Here is a 21,489-nt window from a genome sequence, read left to right as displayed (position 1 = left end):
ATCTTCAGCCATAGTAAGAGGAGGGAAGAGTGGGAAGGATTTTGTATTGTGGTTTGAGTTCCAGCTTAGCCGCAGAAGAATAGAACATCAGGCAAATTGCTAAGGTTTTTGGCTCCAGTACTTGGCTCCCAGACAGCATCTCTGGACACTCCCAGGGCCTGAGGAACTCACTACACTGAAGGGAAAGGCCTTGAACAAGTCCCAGTACCACGCTGGCTTCAGGTCTGACCCAGCATAGTCCCAGTGACGGTGGTCACAGGGGTACTTGCATCATTACACATCCTGTTCCAGTTGGCTCATCACATAGAGTGACACTCAATATGTTTGAGAGTAAGGGGAAAAAAACAAGTCTCTGCCTGGTAAGTGAGATAATTCTTTCAGGTCTTATCCAAGACCACCAAGGCATTACCTCTATGAGTCTACAAAAACCACAACATTATTGGGCTTGGGGCCCAAGTCCCTTCAAATACCTGGAAGGTCTTCTCAAGAAGGACAGGTACCAACAAGCCCAGACTGTAAAGACTACAATAAATACCTATCTCTTTAATTACCAAACACTGAAGAACACCTATAAGTATCAACAACATCCAGGCAAACAGGACCTCATCAAATGAACTAAATAAGGCACCAGGGACCAGTCCTGGAGAAACAGAGATATACGACCTTTCAGAAAGAGAATTCAAAATGGCCATTTTGAGGAAACACAAAGAAATTCAACAATAGCATAGCGAAGAGAAGGAATTCTGAGTTATATCAGATAAATTTAATAAGCAAATTGAAATACTTAAAAGGAATCAAGCAGAAATGCTACACTTGAAAATGCAATTGACATGCTGAAGAATACTTCAAAGCCTGTTAACAGCAGAATTGATCAAACAGAAGAAAGAATTAGTGAAATAGAAGGCAGGCTATTTGAAAATACACAATCAGAGGAGACAAAAGAAAAAAGAATAAAAAACAATAAGCATGCCTACGGGATCTAGAAAATAGCCTCAAAAGAACACATCTAAGAGTTATTGTCTTTAAAGAGGAGGGAGAGAAAGAGACAGAGGCAAGGGGGATTCATAGGGATAATATCAGAGAACTTTCCAAACCTAGACAAAGATACCAACATTCAAACACAAGAAGGTATAGAACAGCAGGCAGACATAACTCAAAGAAGGCTACTCTGAAGCTTTTAATAATCAAACTTCCAAAGGTCAAGGATAAAGAAGGGATCCTAAAAGCAGCCAGAGCGGAAAAACCAAACCAAACCAAACCAAAACAAAAAAACCCAAATGACATAAAGCTCCAATACATCCGGCAGCAGTTTTCAGTGGGAACCTTACAGGCCAGGAGAGAGTGGCATGACATATTTAAAGTGCTGAAAGAAAAAAACTTTTACTCTAGGATAGTATATCCAGTGAAAATATCCTTTAAGCATGAAGGAGAAATAAAGGTCTTCCCAGGCAAACAAAAGCTGAGTGATTTCATCAACACCAGACAGGTAATGCTAAAGGGAGTTCTTCAATCAGAAAGAAAAAAAGATGTTAATAAGCAGTAAGAAATCACCTGAAGGAAAAAACAAAACAAAACAAAACCAAAGAAACAAACAAACAAACAAAAACCTCACTGGTAACAGTAAGCCCACAGAAAAACACAGATTAGTATAACACTGTAATTATGATATATAAGCTTCTCTTGACTTAAGTAGAAGGACAAAATGATGAACCAATCAAAAATAATAACTAGAGCAACTTTTCAAGACATAAACAGTACAATAAGACACAAAGAGAAACAACAAAATGTTAAAAAGTGGGAGGATGAAGTTAAAGTGTAGAGTTTTTATTAGTTTCCTTTTTGTGAGTTTGGTTCTTTACGCAATCAGTGTTAAGTTGTCATTAGTTTTAAATAGTGGGTTATAAGATAGTGTTTGTAAGCCTCGTGGTAACCTCATGAAAAACATGTAATGGATACACAGAAAAGAAAAAGCAAGTAATTAAAGCATACAACCAGAGAAAAATCTGGTTTTGACCTTGTAGACTCCTTAAAAGGGATTCCAAATTTCCATGAACCAGGCTTTGAGTATGACTACAATAAAGGGTTAATAGTTCCTGTTGGCAAAGCAGACCTAACACAATTCCCTTTAGCTTTCCCCACAAGCTAGAATGAAATATTTGAATCATTAAATGAAATTTTTAATTTTGAACAATGCATATGGTAACATACAATTTCTTTCAAAATTAAATGAATAGCAAGAAATACTTGAAAGTAATTTAGCAGACATTATCAAAATGTACTTCCAGAATTGAAAGAAGCTAAATATTAGAGAAGAAGAAATAAATAAATGCCTTCCATATAGGAAATTTCCTGTTTCTCCATATTTTTTACATTTGGGCCTTGGAAAAAGTTACCTTCCTTCTCTCCTTTCTTTTCTTCTATATTTAAAAAGACATGCACACAGACAGTAATCCTTAGGTAATGTATTATATATTACAGATTCTATGTCGTTCTTTCTTCTTATTATATAGAATGTGGATTCAATGGAAAAGTTCCTAACATGAGGAATTGTTTCTGATCCGTTACAGTTTATAAGAGATATATAATGGATCTGTCAAAGAAGTAAAAGAGAATACTTGAATGGAACAACTCATGTATATAAATGCAGTTATTGTAGAGCACTTACTAGGCTATGTACACTCCAAAACTGCCACTGGCATTTCACCTCCTCATACTGTTGAAAAAATTCTTAGCATCACCCCGAATGACTTCAGCAGAACGCAAGATCTTTTGTAACCTATAAAATTACCTTCAGTGCTATTGATATAAACTGAAAACTAATTTTTCAGAAAGATGGGAAACAATTATTTCTCTTTTTTTTTTTTTTTTTTTAAAGCAGTTTCATTCTGTCACTCAGGTTAAGTGCAGTGTTGTGATCACAGCTCATTGCAGCCTTAACCTTCTGGGCTCAAGACATCCTCTCACCTCAGCACCCCCGAGCAGCTGGGACCATAGGTGCACCCCACCAGGTCCAGCTGACTTTTTATTTTTTGTAGAGACGGTACATCCAGGCTGGTCTTGAACTCCTGGAATCAAGCAATACTCCTGCCTCGGCCTTCCAAAGGGCTGTGATTACAGGTGTGAGCCACAGCACCTGGCCTTCTCTCTCTCTCTCTCTTTTCTGCATGTTCCTAATGTGACTGTAATATGTGAACACCCTGAGTCTAAAACAAAACTTAGATCACTCCTTTAAACAGAAAAAAAAAATACGCTTACTTTGTACATTTGACACCTGTACTTGATAGAAAACTCAAAAGAAATAATTTTTAAATGTCTAGATTCATGATGTTTGATTCTAAGAGTATTCAAAATGCAGGCAATATATCTATTTCCATACCTCCAGAAATAACTGCCAATATTTCTTCTATATTGTCCCCACTGAAAAGCCCATTAAATTTAACTTGGTTTTAAATACTCATTTTTTCGCTTTAAAATAATACATTGAGGATAAATATATAGACAGAAAGTAGATTGGACATTGCACAGGATGAGGAAGGAGATTGGGATGAACAGTAATTGGCATGCAGAATCTTATTGTGATGACAAAAAATATTCCAAAACTGATTTATTGCAATGGTTGCAACACTTGCTAAGTTCACTAAAAACATCATTGTACAATTGAAATGAGTGAACTATACAGGATATACAAATGCTTCAACAGATTTACATTAAAAATAAATCATTACATGAGAGGAGCCAGACAAAAAGTATATAATACATGAAACCTTTTACTAAAATTACAAAGTGGGCAAAACTAATTTAGAGTTTTCGAAATCAGGATAGGGCAATCCTTGTAGGAAGGAATACGGCTGGTGCAGAGCACAAGGGAGAGCTTTCTAAGGCGACATTAATTTTCTGCCTTGTCTGTGATAGTTACATGGATGAGCTTGATTTGTGAAAATTAATTGAGGTGTACATGTATGATATATGCAATTTTCTGTAGATATATTATACATCAATAAAAAGTCCACAGCAGAACAGTAATAAACTTGTGAACGGAGGATGAGCAAAATATTACTGGAAAAAAGCTATGCCCTTGTGTTCTTTACTAGTGTTCTTCCACTTACATAGCTAGTATCACTTAGGTCTCTTCTGGTTCCACTAATGCTGCCATCTTTCAAGAAGCAGCTCTAAGATTTCCTCTCCAGTGAAATGCGCTCTTATATCATTTAGCTGAAAGAGCCTTCCTCCTTTAATCTCTTCAATAACATATAAATGAAATAAAAAGTAAAATGTTGAGCAAATGATATAGTTGAGTTTTCTCATCTGCCAAAAAATACATAGTTTGATGGGGAGAAAACACAACTAACTTATTTATCCATCAAACCCCAAAGTAACTGTCATGGTAAACTGAACGTTGTAAACTTTCAAGTAAGTGCTGGTTAACAACTGAAATATTTCCATTAATAGTTAAGAATAACATGAAACCTAAGCTGAATGCCAAATGTAAAATTTCTAGTTATCCAGTTGCTAAACTGTCATTTTCATATTTAGATTTCCAAAGTTATGTGTAATATTTTTTTAAAAACTCTCTAAAATTTATAAAAATAAAACAAAAAGAAATAGAAACCATTCAAATAATAGAGTTAAGAAAGCTTTTAAGTGGCATAACAAAATTACAGAGCATATTTATTTATTAATTTATATATACAAAGTTGGTTTTAGGTAAAATTAACAGGCAGTCTGCCTTCTAGAAGCCCACAATTTGCTTTAGACAAGGCAGCTGTATGATAATATAGGTTTGTTAATGTTTAGATGAGATTAAAGAGGGATGTAGATGATAATAATTGAGTAAAAGTATAAGTTCCTGAGAAGGACAAATAAATCTGTTGTGATATTTTAACAAGTTATCTGGTAAGATAATGAAACAAAGGTAAAGCATGGACTATTGGTGGATGGTGGACAGAATGGCATGAGAGCACACGTGATTGGAGAACATGAAATCTGGAAAGCAATGAAGAAAGTGGCTTCTCTACAGCATATATCAGATTACATAGCTCCACTGAAGAAAAATATGGAAATCAAGAGTTACAGCCTTTCAATTCAACTTCCAAATTTTTCACACCTAGCTTTAATTTACACGTCAGTATGCAGTTTAATTTATGCCTTTGTTCAATGTGTATTCAAACATCTGCCTCAATGATATTTCATATTGCTCCTTGCCTGGGGCATCTCTCTACTGCATCAAGCTGAAGCAAGTTATGGGCTTTTTAAACAAGGTTATATACGAATACAGTGATAATAATGCTGTTTATACTGAGTAATAATCCTTCATAAGACAGGCTTAGAAATGTTTAGACTCTGATACAGTCTCTTTCTAGAAGTTTAAGCAAAAGAAAAGAATTAAGATACTTTTTAAAAAAACATGTTTTCCATTATGATTTCAGTTTAAATGCTTTAATCTATTTAAACTGTTTATACCATTAGTATGATGTCCATATCATAAGTAGTAATTATTAGCACTATTTAACATGCTGTGGTTGGCATAATAGTGTAACTAAGTTCATTATAAAGCAGCTTAAATGACCATGACCATCGCGTCTCTTGGGAGCTTACAAAATAGAACCTGATTTCTTTTCTCAGAGAGTCAAAAACGTTTACTTTGGACAAGTCTAAATGTAGTACATTTAATAGTTAAAAGGCAAGTGAGAAACTTGCTTCCATGGAGAATTAACCACAGTTATTTCAGCTAACTGACAACTCATATTTGTGAAACCACCAGGAGGGCTTACACAAATGATTTACTAACGGTGCTTAAAGTATTTTTACTCTACAGATTTGTCACTTAGTGTACGCATCCCATATAGTTCAATGGCTCTAAAGGATCCGTTATAACTACTTTTCTGAAATAATTATAAGATTAAAGGCTTATTTTTGGAGCCGTTAATGATATCAATGAAAGGATTAAAACAATTTCAGTGAAAATCATACAGAGATGAAAGAGCTAATGCTTCTATTACATTTTAAGTGACAAATGAATCAGAGAAAGGCAGAATTTCCTTCTCAACTCACATTCCAAATGAATTCTACAGAATCTTATGTTTGATTAACTAAAACAAATAAACATAACAATTTAGTCCTAGTGCCCACTGAATAGTACTCATAGAAAACCACTCCTGAAATGCCATTAAAATACCTACAGACAATGAAATAATTAGAAGTCTTTCAGGCATAGCATTTAATGTAGTTGGAGATACGTATATCAAACATGTAACAATGATAGAGGCACACAAGAACAACAAGATGCAACCAAACTTTTATCAAATGAAATCTCTAATTTTAATATCTTATTTCTTATTAATGCTCACCTTAGCATGAGCCGTCATTTTAGTAACAGACAACTAAAAGCCCTCAGATTTGCCCAGATATCATTATCCTTCAAGTACACTTCAGATGCCTTGATCATCAAAAACCTGACATATTATAACTTGTATTAATAGTTTATACAACAGTAATTTATAAAAATAAGATATCGACTATGAATGTATTAATTACACACAAAAATACTTGCCAGAATTTTGAATATGAAGAAGACAAAAGGTGAAAAATAACGAAGGCTTTCTTAAGTACAAGAGAGAGAAACCTTGAAATCTACTGTTTTTGTCTTTAGACTTCAATTTGTTTAGTTTTATCTAAAATATAGTTTTCCCTATATTTTAAAAAGTCATTAAATAAGAGAAGGAAAAGAAATAACTGAATAGCTGTAGACTTATAGTAAATGAATGACTTTATCCCTGATTTCCAAGAAAGCATGGTAATAGTGAACAAATATCTAAGAGATATATAATATATAGCTAACTTATCAAGAAATTTTAATATAATTTAAGCCTTATATAATATGCATTCCTATTGACCAGTCTTTTTAGAATCAAAAATATTTTTCTTACCCACTGATATTATATATTTATATTTATGTTATGTTAATATGGCCATATTTAGATTGCTCAAATATTTAAATTAATTTCATATGCTGAATAGCAAAAGAATACTTTTAAAATTATTTTCCATGGCCAACTAATCCTTAATCAATACTCTTACTATATTTTGATTAACGATTATAAAATTACCTATTAATTTTACTTCTTTTTTTCCCTACATTGTTAGAAAGTTATTGTTAGCAGTAAAATAATTTTTCTACCATATTTGGAGAAAATCCTATTTCTGCAAATTGTGAAAAATACATTTATTCTCTCATGTAATGAACTCAGTTCTAGAGAACACTATCAAAATAACAGCATGCAATGTCTTGCAGACGGTGAAATGTAACAGATAATCCAGTAAATTGTAATACTTTCCAAATGCTGTTTGCAATTAGCATTTTGGTGATATACGGAATAGTCAGATATGGAAAACTATTTCAAAATACCCTAAAATACATAACACTGTTTATGTTCTTATGTTCAATATGTAACACAGATGCATGTTGAAGGTTTATATTATGCACAAAGAAAAGAATATTAGAAGTATCATACCTTTGAGACATAATCTTATAGGCATCTGGCAGATAACATCGGATATTCTCCATCTGAGCAGGGTCAGAGTCACAAATTTTGTCATCAGTCCTGCCATAGTTCGCACTTTCTATCATGATGACGTCTGTTCCTGGACAGCGGAGCTCTATAGGATAGCTCTCACAGGATAGCTCTCTGCGGACCACAGCCATCGGAATTGGGGCACGGCTGAAAGCTGCCAAAAGGAGGAAGAAGAAAAGAGATGCCATTCTTACCACATACAAAGGAAGATTACATGTGTTTGCTTTTACAGTGTTTGGGGTAAATCAATACCAAGATACAAAGCAGTTAAGATTCATAATTTTAATTAAACTAGAATATTTTTCTATTCAGTAACTTTATAACTATTTTTATTCTATTTTAACAAAAACAGTTCTTAAAATCTTTATCACATTTGTTTTTCTTATAAATGGAAAAAGGTACGGTCGATTTTGTATTAAACTCTTGGCCTGGTGTGTCAGATTAAAACTAGATAGAGATATCATCCAGTTTATACAGTCAGATATTCAGATAAACCTTGCAAGTGTTCCTGTCTTCTCTTTTTAATAACAAAATCATCCTTGAAAAATTGCAGTATTGTTGACTTTAAATATACTTAATCTTATTTCAATTTTACAACATACTTCCATTGTTTGAGGCAATACTTCATGATTTCACTGTAGAACTAATGCATGCTATTTATTTAAGAAAATGGAGATTTGTTTGGAGGAAAAGTTATATTTTCCTTTAGCTCCTCCCCATACTCTTCCCCCAAAGTCAACAGGTAACTAGTTACCCATGTGGAGACCTCCAAATTATAATTTTCTTCACAGAAAAAGACATATGTGTGTTCTCCCACTCCTCGTTTCATTTTACTCTGGTAATTTTACTCAGGTAGTATCACACTATACACATTGTTTGATATTTTGTATTATTTTATTTATAAATATAATGATATATGATGGAAATCTTTCCATATCTGGATATTGTTTCCTTCGTTTTTAATGGCTACATCTCATAAAAATATAAATTATTTAATTGGTCCTATGTTAATGGACACTTGGAAAAGTCTTGGTGTTTTTGTGTCATAATACTGCAAGGAAGCCTAAACCTATCTGTGCACCTCGGCAGTAATATATTTGAGAAAACCTAATTATCCAAATACATTTTATGGTATATTTCTAAAAAATGAGATCGATGGATCAAGAGGGCAATACATTTCAAATTTGGCAAATATCAATAGAGTTCAAATAAACTTGAAAATGTATACTTTCTACCAACAATACTTTCTTTTTCAAAACTAAATATTATCAATTCCTTTAAGTTTTGTCAATGTGATAAAGAATGGTATAATATCTTTAACTTGTACTACTTTACTTGTATTGTGGAATATATTTTCATATGTTTATTGACCTTTCATATTGCTTTTATTCGTGAATGGTTGCTTACATTTATGTAAAGTTTGCTGTTATAAAAGTTTTTTTGTAAAAGCAAAATAAACATTTGTCCTTTACATTTATGAGAAATACACTTTTTCTAGCTTGATGTTTAATTTTAGATGTTTGCTGGACATCTATATTTAAGTTTTATACAGAAAAATGTCTGCCTTTTCCTGTCAAGTTTAACAGTTTCCCTCTCCAAGATTGTGAACATAATCACTGCATTATTGGGAAAGAGTCAAATGTTAAGTAATGATAACTCAACAAATCTTCTTTTATAAGTATGTAATTAAAATTTTAAATGAAGTGTTTACTAACTGTCAAATACGTTGATTTCCACATTAAGAGAATCAGTTATAGAGAAACGTGATAGCTTAAGTGTGCATTTATAGTTTATTAAATCACCAATATGCACATGCACAAAAGACATGTATTTAAATAAATATGTGCTTGTCTTCTTGTGGCTTTTTTACAAAGCATGAAATGTGAAAAGAAGGGAGGAGAGAGGCAGGGAGGTGAAAAATGGAGGGGCAAAGGAAAACATATAACTATAAATATTTTCACTTAAAGTTTAGAGAAAATATTGATTTGGTTTGTGAAATATACCCGTAATTTAAAAGTTGAGAGTGATACGGGTTTTCATCTCATTTGTATGATATTTTTGAAAAAGCATGATTGTACCATAGACCCTAGGCAAAACTTCTTAACAGGTTAACAGGTCACTTGAAGTTCTTTAAGCTGCACTGCACAGTTAATTCCATTCTGGTTGTTCAGCATTTTATTTCTCTCTCTCTCTCTCTCTCTCTTTCTCTCTCGTGTGCACACACATACATACCCATAGAAGAATCTAGCATATCCACAGCATTGACTGAAGAGAGTTAGCACAATTAAACGTTGGTTGTAATGTTATTTTTAAAGTTTGTTGTTGCGTCAACACTTGGCAAGGTACTCTCACAATAGACACTAAATTTCTGATACGTGCATTTCTATTGTCCGTAAAATAAAATTCTTTGTTTGTCACTCAGAAATTGGATGCTTATTTAAATCTGAAGTCCTTTTCAATACTGAGATTCTACTTTCATGGATATAGACATTTTCAATAGTGTATTTAAAGTCTTATATAATAGAATCATTTAATTAAAAAAAGGACTTTGGTGAATTTAAATGGAACATAGAGGTGTTTTTGTTTTTGTTTTCACAAAAGTCCTTAATATCAGAATTCTTTTAGAGTAAATTTTTACACATTTATTAAGAGACAAATTGTTTCTTAACTTTTAAAACCATTTTATAAAAAATCACATTGAAACTGCTTCCAAACATTGAATTCATCATCTAGCTATAGTATGTTGACTAAACTAGTCAATTAAGTTGTTTTTTTATAAACAAAAAAAAAGGTTAATGTAACAATAAAACAAATTAGCAAAAAGCATTTGTTTCACTAAGTGGAGAATTTGGTTTATAAACTCATGGGTCAGTTTTGTCAAAACAATGGCATAACTTTAATTTGGATCTTCACTGTCAAAAATATGATTTAGTACCAGACACTAGACAGTTGCAAAGTCAATTAAAATGTCGAGGCCTGAATTTTCCATGTATCTTTTGGACTTGTAAGAATGATTCAACAGTTATGGATATGGCAATTTTTATGGAGAACCAGAGTTTATTTGTGTATGCTTTCTTCCACTAAGTGTATAATTGCATTTATATCATCAGTAACCCAGTGACAAACTGCACTCCATAAACGATGCGTGCTTTAAGGGAATTTGTTAATGGGAATGTATTGCTGGAAACTACTCTATAAGATTATCTAATTAGCTATTTAAATTACTTTTAATTATTTTACTGTTTTAATAACAACCAAACTCCAAAGGAAAAAAAAATGATTTTTGTTAAGAAAAGGTTTCTGCCATTCAGTTATCATGCTACTAATGGAAAGACGTGGTTAGAAGAGGAAAACACTAAAACATGGAAAACGCCAACAATTCAAATGCAGAGTAATCAGTCAAATAGTCTACTGCATGTTGTGCCAGGTTAACATTGCATTGGGCATTGTGGACTGGCTCATAACATAATAATTTGGAGCAAAGAAGGCATATACATACCTTCTTATGCTCCTTCCCATTTTTATTCCACGAGGTAATCTGTTATATCAAAGATTACGGTGTTATCTATTAGGTGTGCAATAAATATCTGCTGAATAAATTGGAAAAGGTTTAGATGTGAAATCTGGAAACCCTCCGCTAGGATGCCACACTTCGGAACTACTCACTGACCACAGGACTGACTAAAGGGACATGAACTAATTAAACTTCTCTGATAAAGATGCCAGAACCTCAGAAAGTTTCCAAATTTCATATCAAACATACAGCTAGTGAAAAGTTCTTTTGATCATGGAAATAGCTCCCTATTCTTGCTCACTTGTTTTCCACAGACATTAATCTGATTTTTTACTTCTTTTCTGAGATTTTAGCCACTTCATTACTGAAACCTCTTGTTGTTCTGTTTCCTTCTCCTTGGGCTCTCTCCCTTACTGATAAACCTATTTGCTGCTTTTTGACTCAATATGCTGTAAGTCCTTGATGAACTTGTGTGTGATAACTAAAGATACCAGACTAGGAATGGGAAGTGAGGAGGCTAGAAGTAGGTGACCAATCAAGAGTCAGGTGATTCCTCTTGGTCTCCAAGGACTGGGGTCAGAGACTTGCCAAGGTAATCCTAGGTTATAAACAGAGGGCTTTCAAAGAAGGGAATATTACTTCAGACATGCAATTATGGTACAAAACATATCAATAAGTAAAAGACTAAACACAGTCTAAGAGGCAAGTAGCCAATTAATTGGCTGAGGTTGTAACAAATATAATTAATTCAGTAGAAATGCATTAAATTTAAGGTGTTAGGATACCTGCAAATGGTTAATAATCAGTTGGATGCATGAGTCTAGAATTCAGGAGTAGAATATAGGCTAAAACCATGTTAATATATAAAGCAGCTAAGTGAGTATCTATAGAATAAGAGAAGAGGCATGAACAAAGAAGTCGAAACATCAGTGGTCACTGACGACTTGAAGAAGGTGCTCCTTATTCATGGGAGAAATATAGAGAAGGGCATTTCATATATGTTCAAGGAAGATTTTGACTGTATGGACTAAATCACCTGCCACTACACTGGCGGAAGGGAACGTAAATAATTACATGATAGATGAATCAAGCATTTTTCTGTCTCTCCCTGGGCCAAGTCTTCAATGTCCTAGTCAAATCTGTCTTTTTTTTTTTTTTCATGCACTGCTCTACACTGAGTGATCCACTCAAAAATGAGGGTTACACATTAATGGTAGACTGGATACAGAAAATATGGTACATATACACCATGGAATACTATGCAATCATAAAAAGGAATGAGATCATGCCTTTTGCAAGTACATGAATGGAGCTCGAAAGCATGATCCTCAGCAAACTAACGCAGGAACAGAAAACCAAACACCACATATTTTCACTTATAAGTAGGAGCTGAACAATGAGAACACATGGGGACGGGGAGGGGAACAACACATACTGGGGCCTGGGGGCAGGGGCGGGGGGAAGGAGAGCACCAGGATAAATAGCTAAAGCATGCACGGCTTAATACCTAGGTGATGGATTGATAGGTGCAGCAAACCACCATGGCGCCATTTACCTACGTAACAAACCTGCATGTCCTGCACATGTATCCCAGAACTTAAAATAAAATAAAATAAAATAAAATAAAATAAAATAAAATTAAAATAAATTAAATTAAAAGAAAAAAGAATAAGGGCTACAGCCTAATCTCCATATAGCAGAGATGAAAATCTTCAGACTGCCCTATTTGTCTGTTTGCTACAATTATAAAAGCATCAGAAAAATAGCTTATATTTTTATTTTCCATTTCCTTCCCTTCATATTTCATTTACTGCAAATCCTGTGTATTAAAAACAAGACAAGAAATCTATCAAAAAATTTTTTACAAAAGAATCAATAAGAAATGCAAATTAGAAGACTATTTTGTAGTAATAAAGATAAGCAAAGATGGTTGTTTTAAATGGGTAATGACAAAGAATGTATTTGATCAACGTTTAGGAACAAAGAATTATATGATTCGATGACAGACTGAACATGAAAGGTAAGGGAGAGAGTGACAAGAATGGCTATCCGGTTTCTGACATAAGCAAATGGTTAGATTTTAGTGTCATGAACAAAATTTGGTAGGAAGTTAAATATACAAGTCTATGAATCAGAAGAGTGATTTTCATCAATCTGACAGTTAAAAGGTAGTGCTTAAAAATCACAGCAGTAGATGAGCTAACCTAGAGAGGGAGTGCAGATATTTAAAGAGGTCAAAGTGAGTCAGGATAGGTAATCAAGGAAGTGACCATGTCCTGGAGATGCAGCAACTGTGGCCCTTTAAGAGCAATCCTTTCAGTACTCACATTGCAGTCAAGCTCATTCAAGAAGAGCTATCTCTAGGAGGGAATTGTCCCATGGAGGACATGCACATTTTGATTTTACCTGTCCTCAAACTTACTCTTTGCTGGTTATAATAGTGAAAAACACACCCCTGGATGGAGATTTAAGATGCTAATGAGACATGTGATGTATGAACAAGCATGTACAGCTACTGCACATGTGCACCCAGAGGACCACTCAGAACATGCTTACTAGTAACACCTCTTCCCACTCTCTCATGAATAATCATGTAAGATGACTCCCATAAAGGGAGTTTTCCCAGTAACACTGGCTGTCTCATCCTTATGAGCAGCCCTCTCTGAATCATCTCTCAGGGTGTACTCTCTATTCTGCACCTCTGAATCATCTCTCAGGGTGTACTGTCTATTCTGCACCTAACTTTCAAAATATTCTTTCTTCTTTGCCATAAATTGCTCCATGTTGCATCTCCATTGCTGTGTGTCTCTTATTTAAATTCTTTAAACTAAGAAGACAAGAACCAAACTTTCACAACAGCCATCAATACATGTGGCAGTTTTAAAATGTGTTCACAGTTCTTTGATACTCTTCCAGTATTCTTCCCTTTCCTTTTGAATGTGGATGTACTGAGTGAATCGCTTCTAAAGGACTTAGTGTTGTATAAATGAGTATATGATTTCAGAGAGTAGTTCATTAAAAACACACTGCCACTTCAGTCTCCGTTGGGTCCCTTGTTTTGTGCAAAGCCAACTATCATATCTTGAGAGCACTCAAGCAGTCCTATGGAGAGGTCCAGGGAGCAAAGAACTGAGGCCCCCAGGATAAACTTGGGAGGCACATGAGAGAGGCACCTTGGAGGCTGATCTTCCATCCACCAGAAAGCCTTCCTTCAGGCAAATGCAACCCCATGAGACACCCGGGCTATACCCAATTAGTTAAACTACTCCTGGACTCCTAACATACAGAAACTGTGGAAGATAATAAATGTTTATTGTTTTAAGCCACAGAGTTTTTGGCTAAACAATACAGTTCAGAACCAAGCCTGAGGGAATGTTTAAAGAATTGACACTGAAACTGTTAGATAGATATTGAAAAATTACCAAATCAATGAAAGAAAAATATTATGAATGATCATACAAATAGTCTAGTATTACCAACCGTTTGCTTAAACAGCATTTAGGCTATTAGTATTTTTATGGAAACAGTGCTGAATTACTAATAGGTGCTAAAAACGATTTTTCCCCCTGTATCTCACTGATCATAAGAAAAAAGAAGAGCTCTTTTGAAAATTAAAAAATAAAAATGAAACAGATTTGATTCCTCTGAGGAAGAAGTTAATTAAACTATTTGTAAGTCAAGGCTAATGATTCTAAAAGAGTTTCTTAATTATAGATATGAACACTTACATATTTGAAAGTGGACATGATTCTATTTATTGGCATGCCTTTGAAAAACATATTACTTAAATGCTGCCAAAAAGTAAATACTATCAATTTTAAGTTTCAGCCGAGCCTTTGACATAATTTTCTTAAATACGTGTATTTTCTCTGTGTCATTTTACATGCCAACACATTTGTCTAAGTTTTAAGAAATGTGCTCTGAAAATCTAATCCAAAACACTTGGCAGCAAAAACAACACTGGTAACCAAAAGAAATAACCCATCATCTACTCTCTTTAAAAGTACATATGCTATCAGTAAGCTTCTAATACACTGAATTCTAACAATTCTATTTCAAAAAAGAATACATATAATTTAAATGGCATTTTAGCATTTAACTAAGTGTAACAAAGTGACAATTAAAACTGACACCCTGAAAGAATAACCGAAGACAATTATGTTCTGAGGTCAAAAGAAAAGCATGAAATTCAGATGTTTTAATATAAAGTTTCTGAACTTATAGAAAAAAAGTTCTAATGAGTGTTACATCATAAAACAATTAAGCAGCTATTCTTTTGACTTGTGGAGCTTCATCATAAATCTCATCCTTTTTGAGGGCACTTACACAAAGCTGTGACCTTCAAATGAAATTGTCTATGTGAAGATTGCCTAAAAAAGCAGCAAGTGTTTGAATACATGCATTCCATATCTACTTACTATAGCATTTCAACATTTAATAAAAATCACTTTCCACATTGTCTTCCAATTCATGAGGAATAACATTTCTAAAACTTTATCAAATTTCACATATCACAATTTTCCCAATCTTCTAAATGTCAAAAATTCCAAACCAGCTGTTCAACATGTTCTTAAGAGTAAGAACTGTAATTTCAAGATAAACAAGAATCCACTGAAAAGAATTATTTAGTTCAAAAGAAATTTCTTAAAATATTCCAATTTAATTCTAAATGCATATTGATCCCTTACAACATGGATGCTGGGAGTTATTACACATAAGATATGGGTGTCATCTAAAGTCTCTCTTCACATTAGGTATTATCTCAGGCCTAGGAGTGATCCTATGTGGGATGGAGTTCCAAGAGTCTAGCAGAAGCTTCAGAGTTAACATGTGAAATAAAGGAAATGATAAAACTTCACATATGTGTAGCAAACTCCCAAAGGCAAGGGATGTTACTCATGATTAACAAGACCAGAAGGGGAAAGTTCAGAGCAGGAGAGAAGAGATAGGTTGATGACGCAGAACATGGATACTATGAATCTTTCTGTTCTCCATGGGACTCTAGAAGCTTGTGGCTGGAGAAAGAATGAATACATGCCTATGCAAAGCTTAAAACATTATATAGCAGAATGATGTGGAACAGACAAAAAGTAAGAATTTCAGAGAAATCAAATAAACATGTGTTAGTGTGCTTAAAAAAGATTTCTTGAAGGAAGAAGATTTGAGTTGGCCTTTAAAGATGAAACAATATGTGTGGATATTGGAGAGGGGATAGCAAAATACTTTAGGCAAAAAATGTGAGCAAAGAAAGGTGTATTTACAAGGGAGGTAGGAACAGAACCGAACAGTGGTAAAATCAGAGAAAGCCTTAAAGTTAGACACAGAATATAGTTCAAATTAGTTAAAGTGATAGAACATTATGATATAATACAATTACATAATAAAAAGATTTATCAAACTAATCTTAAAATTAGACAATAGATTATTTAAACAGATTAGGGTTGAAGGAAAGACAGTGTGGGTATTAATGAGGAAGATACTGGAATGAGCTATTCAGGGCAATATGACAATGATAATCGGTAACATTTATCAAGTGTTTTTCATGCACTGGTGCCTTAAAAGTATCACTTTATTTCAAATTCTCAATGATAACAGTTTAGAAAAATTATCATCCCCATTTACCAAACTGTGGCTTAGACAAAGATAAGAAGAATAGAAGGCATGAACTAGAAAATCATAGAGACAAGATGCAATAACTCTCCTTGGGTGTCACACACAGAGAAAAGAGGAAAGGGAACTTCTTTTAGGAAATATGTAAGGTGATACAAGAATATCGCACTAATAATCAGTGGTATAATCTTTATGGATTCCCATTTCATTAGTGAAGTGAAATCTAATTCCTGAACATGAAATGTAAGTTAAACATTCTATTCCATTTATTGTGCCTGGCAGGAACTTTTTTTCTTAACAGCACAACACATAATATAATTTTAAGAATTATTTCCTAACTCTAATATTATACTATAAAATTTAGTATGAATCTTGGTATAAAAATCTACTGTAGTAAAACAGAAAATATTACTTCAATTTTAAAATGTGATATTCACTGTCAAATTTGGTCACTACATTTTTTTTTTTTTTTTTAAAGAGACAAGCTCCCACTCTGTCACCCAGGCTGGAGCACAGTGGCATGATCATATGTCACTACAACCTACAACTCCTGGTCTCAAGTGATCCTCCCACTTCAGCCTCCTTAGTAGCCGGAACTACAGGCATGCACCACCATGCTTGGCTAATTTTTTTTTTGTTTTATTTTTTGTAGAGACAGTATCTCACTATGTTGCCCAGGCTGGTCTCGAACTCCTGGCCTGAAGCAATTTTCCCACCTCTGCCTCCCAAAGTGCTAAGATTACAGGGGCAAGCCACCTCACCTGGCCTCAACATACTTTCATAGCAGTATATAAACATCATTCTTCTTTATTGCAAATCAACAATTACAAAGTTTATGTTATTCTTATGGTGGAGCCAAGAAAATTTGTAATCATGCAGATTTTAACAGAAGAAACCATAGGAAATTCAGTGAAGAATAAAAAAACATTTTGAATAAACAGAGATAACAGTTAAAACTATACAAAAATTTAATTTTGAAGGAAAGGAGTTATTAAGCAACAAACAAATGCCTCACTGCATTATACATGCTATCAAGAAATGCATAATCTATTCACATTCTTCCCTTCCCTCCCTTATCCCTCCCCACTTCCCTAACACATACACACACACACACACACACACATTCCCTCTCCTCACACACACACACACAAATTATTCACTGGAAAGGACAAAGAGCTTTCAGTGGCATATAATTTTTATTTTGTTTTGTTTTGTCCCTAGGGAAAGTAATACTAAGGCTTTTCTAATTCTGAAGCATAAATCTTCCACAATAGAGACCTTGTAATAACTTCTTTGGTAATATCTTCAACATTGAAAAACACGTACAACAATGTCTATAAATCCGTTATCCACAAGCTTTACAATGGCTTTGGAATGGAAAATATTCCCCTTTATTCACCCATTCAGAATTGGACTATTGCCGTCTACGTAATCCACCTGAGATTAGAACAATACACCTAACTGTAAACAGTCTGACCAAATTTGTAATTTCACATTGTTATGTTTTCTAACTAAAGTTTCGGATTGCATGTTTGTAGCAACTAGAAGTTGACATGTATTCCATTGCATTATATTTGCTAGGAATAAGTCTGCAAACTGACTATGCCGCTTACAAAAATCAAATGCTTATTCTTTATTTTATTTCCAGAGAAACTTTCATTAACAATGTTTCCACACAAGCATATTTTTATTAAGAAGTTGACCACGGCCGGGCGCGGTGGCTCAAGCCTGTAATCCCAGCACTTTGGGAGGCCGAGACGGGCGGATTACGAGGTCAGGAGATCGAGACCATCCTGGCTAACACAGTGAAACCCCGTCTCTACTAAAAAATACAAAAAAATAGCCGCGCGAGGTGGTGGGCGCCTGTAGTCCCAGCTACTCGGGAGGCTGAGGCAGGAGAATGGCGCAAACCCGGGAGGCGGAGCTTGCGGTGAGCTGAGATCCGGCCACTGCACTCCAGCCTGGGTGACAGCGCGAGACTCCGTCTCAAAAAAAAAAAAGAAGAAGTTGACCGCACACTAGACGCTAAATGTAAATTCCCACTCTAAATACAGTGAATCTCTGCCTGTCATATCGGTAAATGAGGAATGCATTAACCAACCAAGTCTCTAAACCTATGAAAGCCCAGATCATTGCCAAATGCTAGAAATGTGGGACAGGAAGAGTAGCCAGTTTGCTTTTTCATATATTCTAATGACAGTTTTCTTTCCAAAGTACAAAAAGCACAAAAAATAATCAGATTGTGATAGATTAGCCAAAATGAAACCATCAATTCTACACAAAATATACCCTCAAAACCAAAGAAAGCCCCACATCATATGCCGGATAATTCTGGACACTAGTGAAGACCTTTTGAGTGAAAACGAAATATGTAGCTCGTTTAGGAAGAAACTCTCAACTTTCCCAAGCTTTTCAGCAAAGCCATCAGAAATATTCTGAATAAACAATTTTTATGGTCTAACAGGAATAGCAACAACAATAATATTCTGAAAGGCCAAAAACCAGCTCACACACTTAGCTTTCTAAAGCTGTGTGAATTGACTCAAAAACCACATAAAAAAATCACAGGAAACAGGTGAAAAGGCTTTACCAAGGATTATATGTTGGAAAACTGTCATGAAATGACATAGGACACGTAAAGCACTCTATTATATTTGTTCAGCTCAACCACAAAATACACCATTGGGGTTAATAAAACACATATTCCCATCTACAAAAAAATTAATAGAAAGTCTTAATAAAATACATTTTTCAGGGCCACACAGCGAGTTTCTAGACTAGATTAAAATAAAAGTTCTGGATTTCTACACGTTTCCTCAATTCATTAAACGTATAATTACACATAAGTTGTTAAAGAAAAATGAATTTTCAAAATGGTGGTTGAGAAATACATATTCTGACATTCCTGACTGATCAATATCAACCCTTCAAGTCAGTGATTAACTTCATTTATTTGTCCAACAAATAAAAATTGAGCACCGTTCGAGGTGGTGACTTTTCAGTGGTCAATAAAACATTGTTTCATCAGTTTATGTACAAAGTAGATGGGGGCAGGAGATAAACATTAAAAATGAATAAATACACAAGATTTAAATAACCCCAAAATGTCCACAAGCACTATGATGGAAAAACACAACAAAATATGATACCATGAGACAACATACCAGTTTTATCCATAGGTTAACCTGTCTCTGTATCTATCTCTGGCTCTCTCAAAAAAGTGGGAGTATACAAAATGATTTTAAACAAGAATACTTTTAAAATTACTAGAACACAAGTTTAAAATCTCATAAAGCATCTGCTCTCTATATTATTCAAAATAAATTATTTCTTTAAGTCTTGCTAAAACTCTTATTAGAGGAAGCTGAAAGCAAATTATTAAAAACAGACATTTACTTGAATCAATAACTTATTGTAGGAGAAAGTAGAAAGGATGATTAAATTCACAAATGGCTTTCTGTGATTCAAACCAAAAAAGGATAAATGAGGCGATAAACTGCATTCCTTTTTCCACTTCAATCAAACCAAATCATGCTGCAAGAATATTCAAATACAGGTGGTTAAGAAAATATCAACTGACATTTTTAAAGAGACATTTAGTTCTTTAATTCAACTGGTGTAAAATACAATATTCCTGAGAAAGCAGCTGTAAAATGATGCTTGCAAACATTAAAAATAATATATAAGCCTTCTAATATCAATAATAAATAACATACTAAAATTTTCTCATATAAATTAGCCAATTTTTCTATTTCTAAAAAATTTGCATGAGCAAAACAATAAATCCTAAAATTATCATTTTTGGATTACAAAGTGAAAGTTGTTTTTAATGAAAGAATCCTCTCAATGCCTAGAAATGTACCCCAACTTCAAGAAATGCATCCATCATTAGAAATACATTAATTCAAAATTATTTTGTATGTCAACCCATCTTCCTGTCAAACCATATTGGTTCATTGATTTTAACGTTAATTATATCATTCTGATCATCTATTTTCATATTTACTAACAACTTGGCTGTGCTCTAGTATCTCCAAGATTCGTTTGACACTGATTATTGTTGATATTTTTCTACCCTCTAAATAAGAGTCTACCCTTAATATTTGTAGTGAAATATTTTTTCAATTAACTTGCTCACTGTATTTAGACTGTAAGTTCACAAGGCATTTTGCCAACATTTTACTGTTTTGAAATTAACATTTCTACTTAATTGGTAAGGTTCTAAAGTGATAAACTGATACATTTTTATGAATGATAGTTACATCCACCTGTACCTTATTGCAATTATTCTATTTGTTTATGCTAGATTTCTCAATATATGCAAGATGTTAAAACACACACACACACAAATATACACAGATATACGTATGGCTGCTTTATGAAAAATGTGCATTTTTAATTATCTTTCTAGTAATGCTGATGGTTTACTTTAGGTCTGATGGAGTTGCACTCTTTCTCTTAGTTTGAGTTGAAGCAGACTTTCACGGTGACTGGATAGGTGTAAATTCCCTAGTTATAAAACAGGTTGAGTAACAAAGGCCTTTTGGTTTGAGAATGAAAATATTTATCTTTAATCAAACAATTTTAAAAATAAACTATGAATATATTTTTCAACATTTTTCATTTTTATTGTCTGTACACTTATATGGTCAAAGTTTTGTATTGCCTTTCTGCCACTTGAGGTTTCAAGAAAGAGAGGTTAACGATTGTTAAAGTCAAATGCCATTCCATAAGAAAATGTGAATAATATCCAGTATTTCACAGTCACTATGCTTTCTCTGATTGTTACATATG

At 33.8% G+C, this 21,489-nt stretch overlaps 1 protein-coding gene across 30 annotated transcripts in view; it reads right to left on the bottom strand.

Moving 5' to 3' along the window:
* Positions 1-21,489, bottom strand: part of ADGRL3 (adhesion G protein-coupled receptor L3) — an 864,507-nt gene that overhangs the window by 471,862 nt on the left and 371,156 nt on the right. For all 30 annotated transcript variants that reach the window (XM_021939122.2, XM_031664067.1, XM_021939135.2 and 27 more), the window contains one exon: positions 7,512-7,725. In XM_021939122.2, the coding sequence (XP_021794814.2) occupies positions 7,512-7,725 (214 nt within the window). The remainder of the gene's footprint in view (positions 1-7,511; positions 7,726-21,489) is intronic.

This window comes from Papio anubis, chromosome 3 (assembly GCF_008728515.1).
Source record: "Papio anubis isolate 15944 chromosome 3, Panubis1.0, whole genome shotgun sequence".
NCBI lineage: Eukaryota > Metazoa > Chordata > Mammalia > Primates > Cercopithecidae > Papio > Papio anubis.
This window is presented reverse-complemented; position numbering and strand designations above follow the sequence as displayed.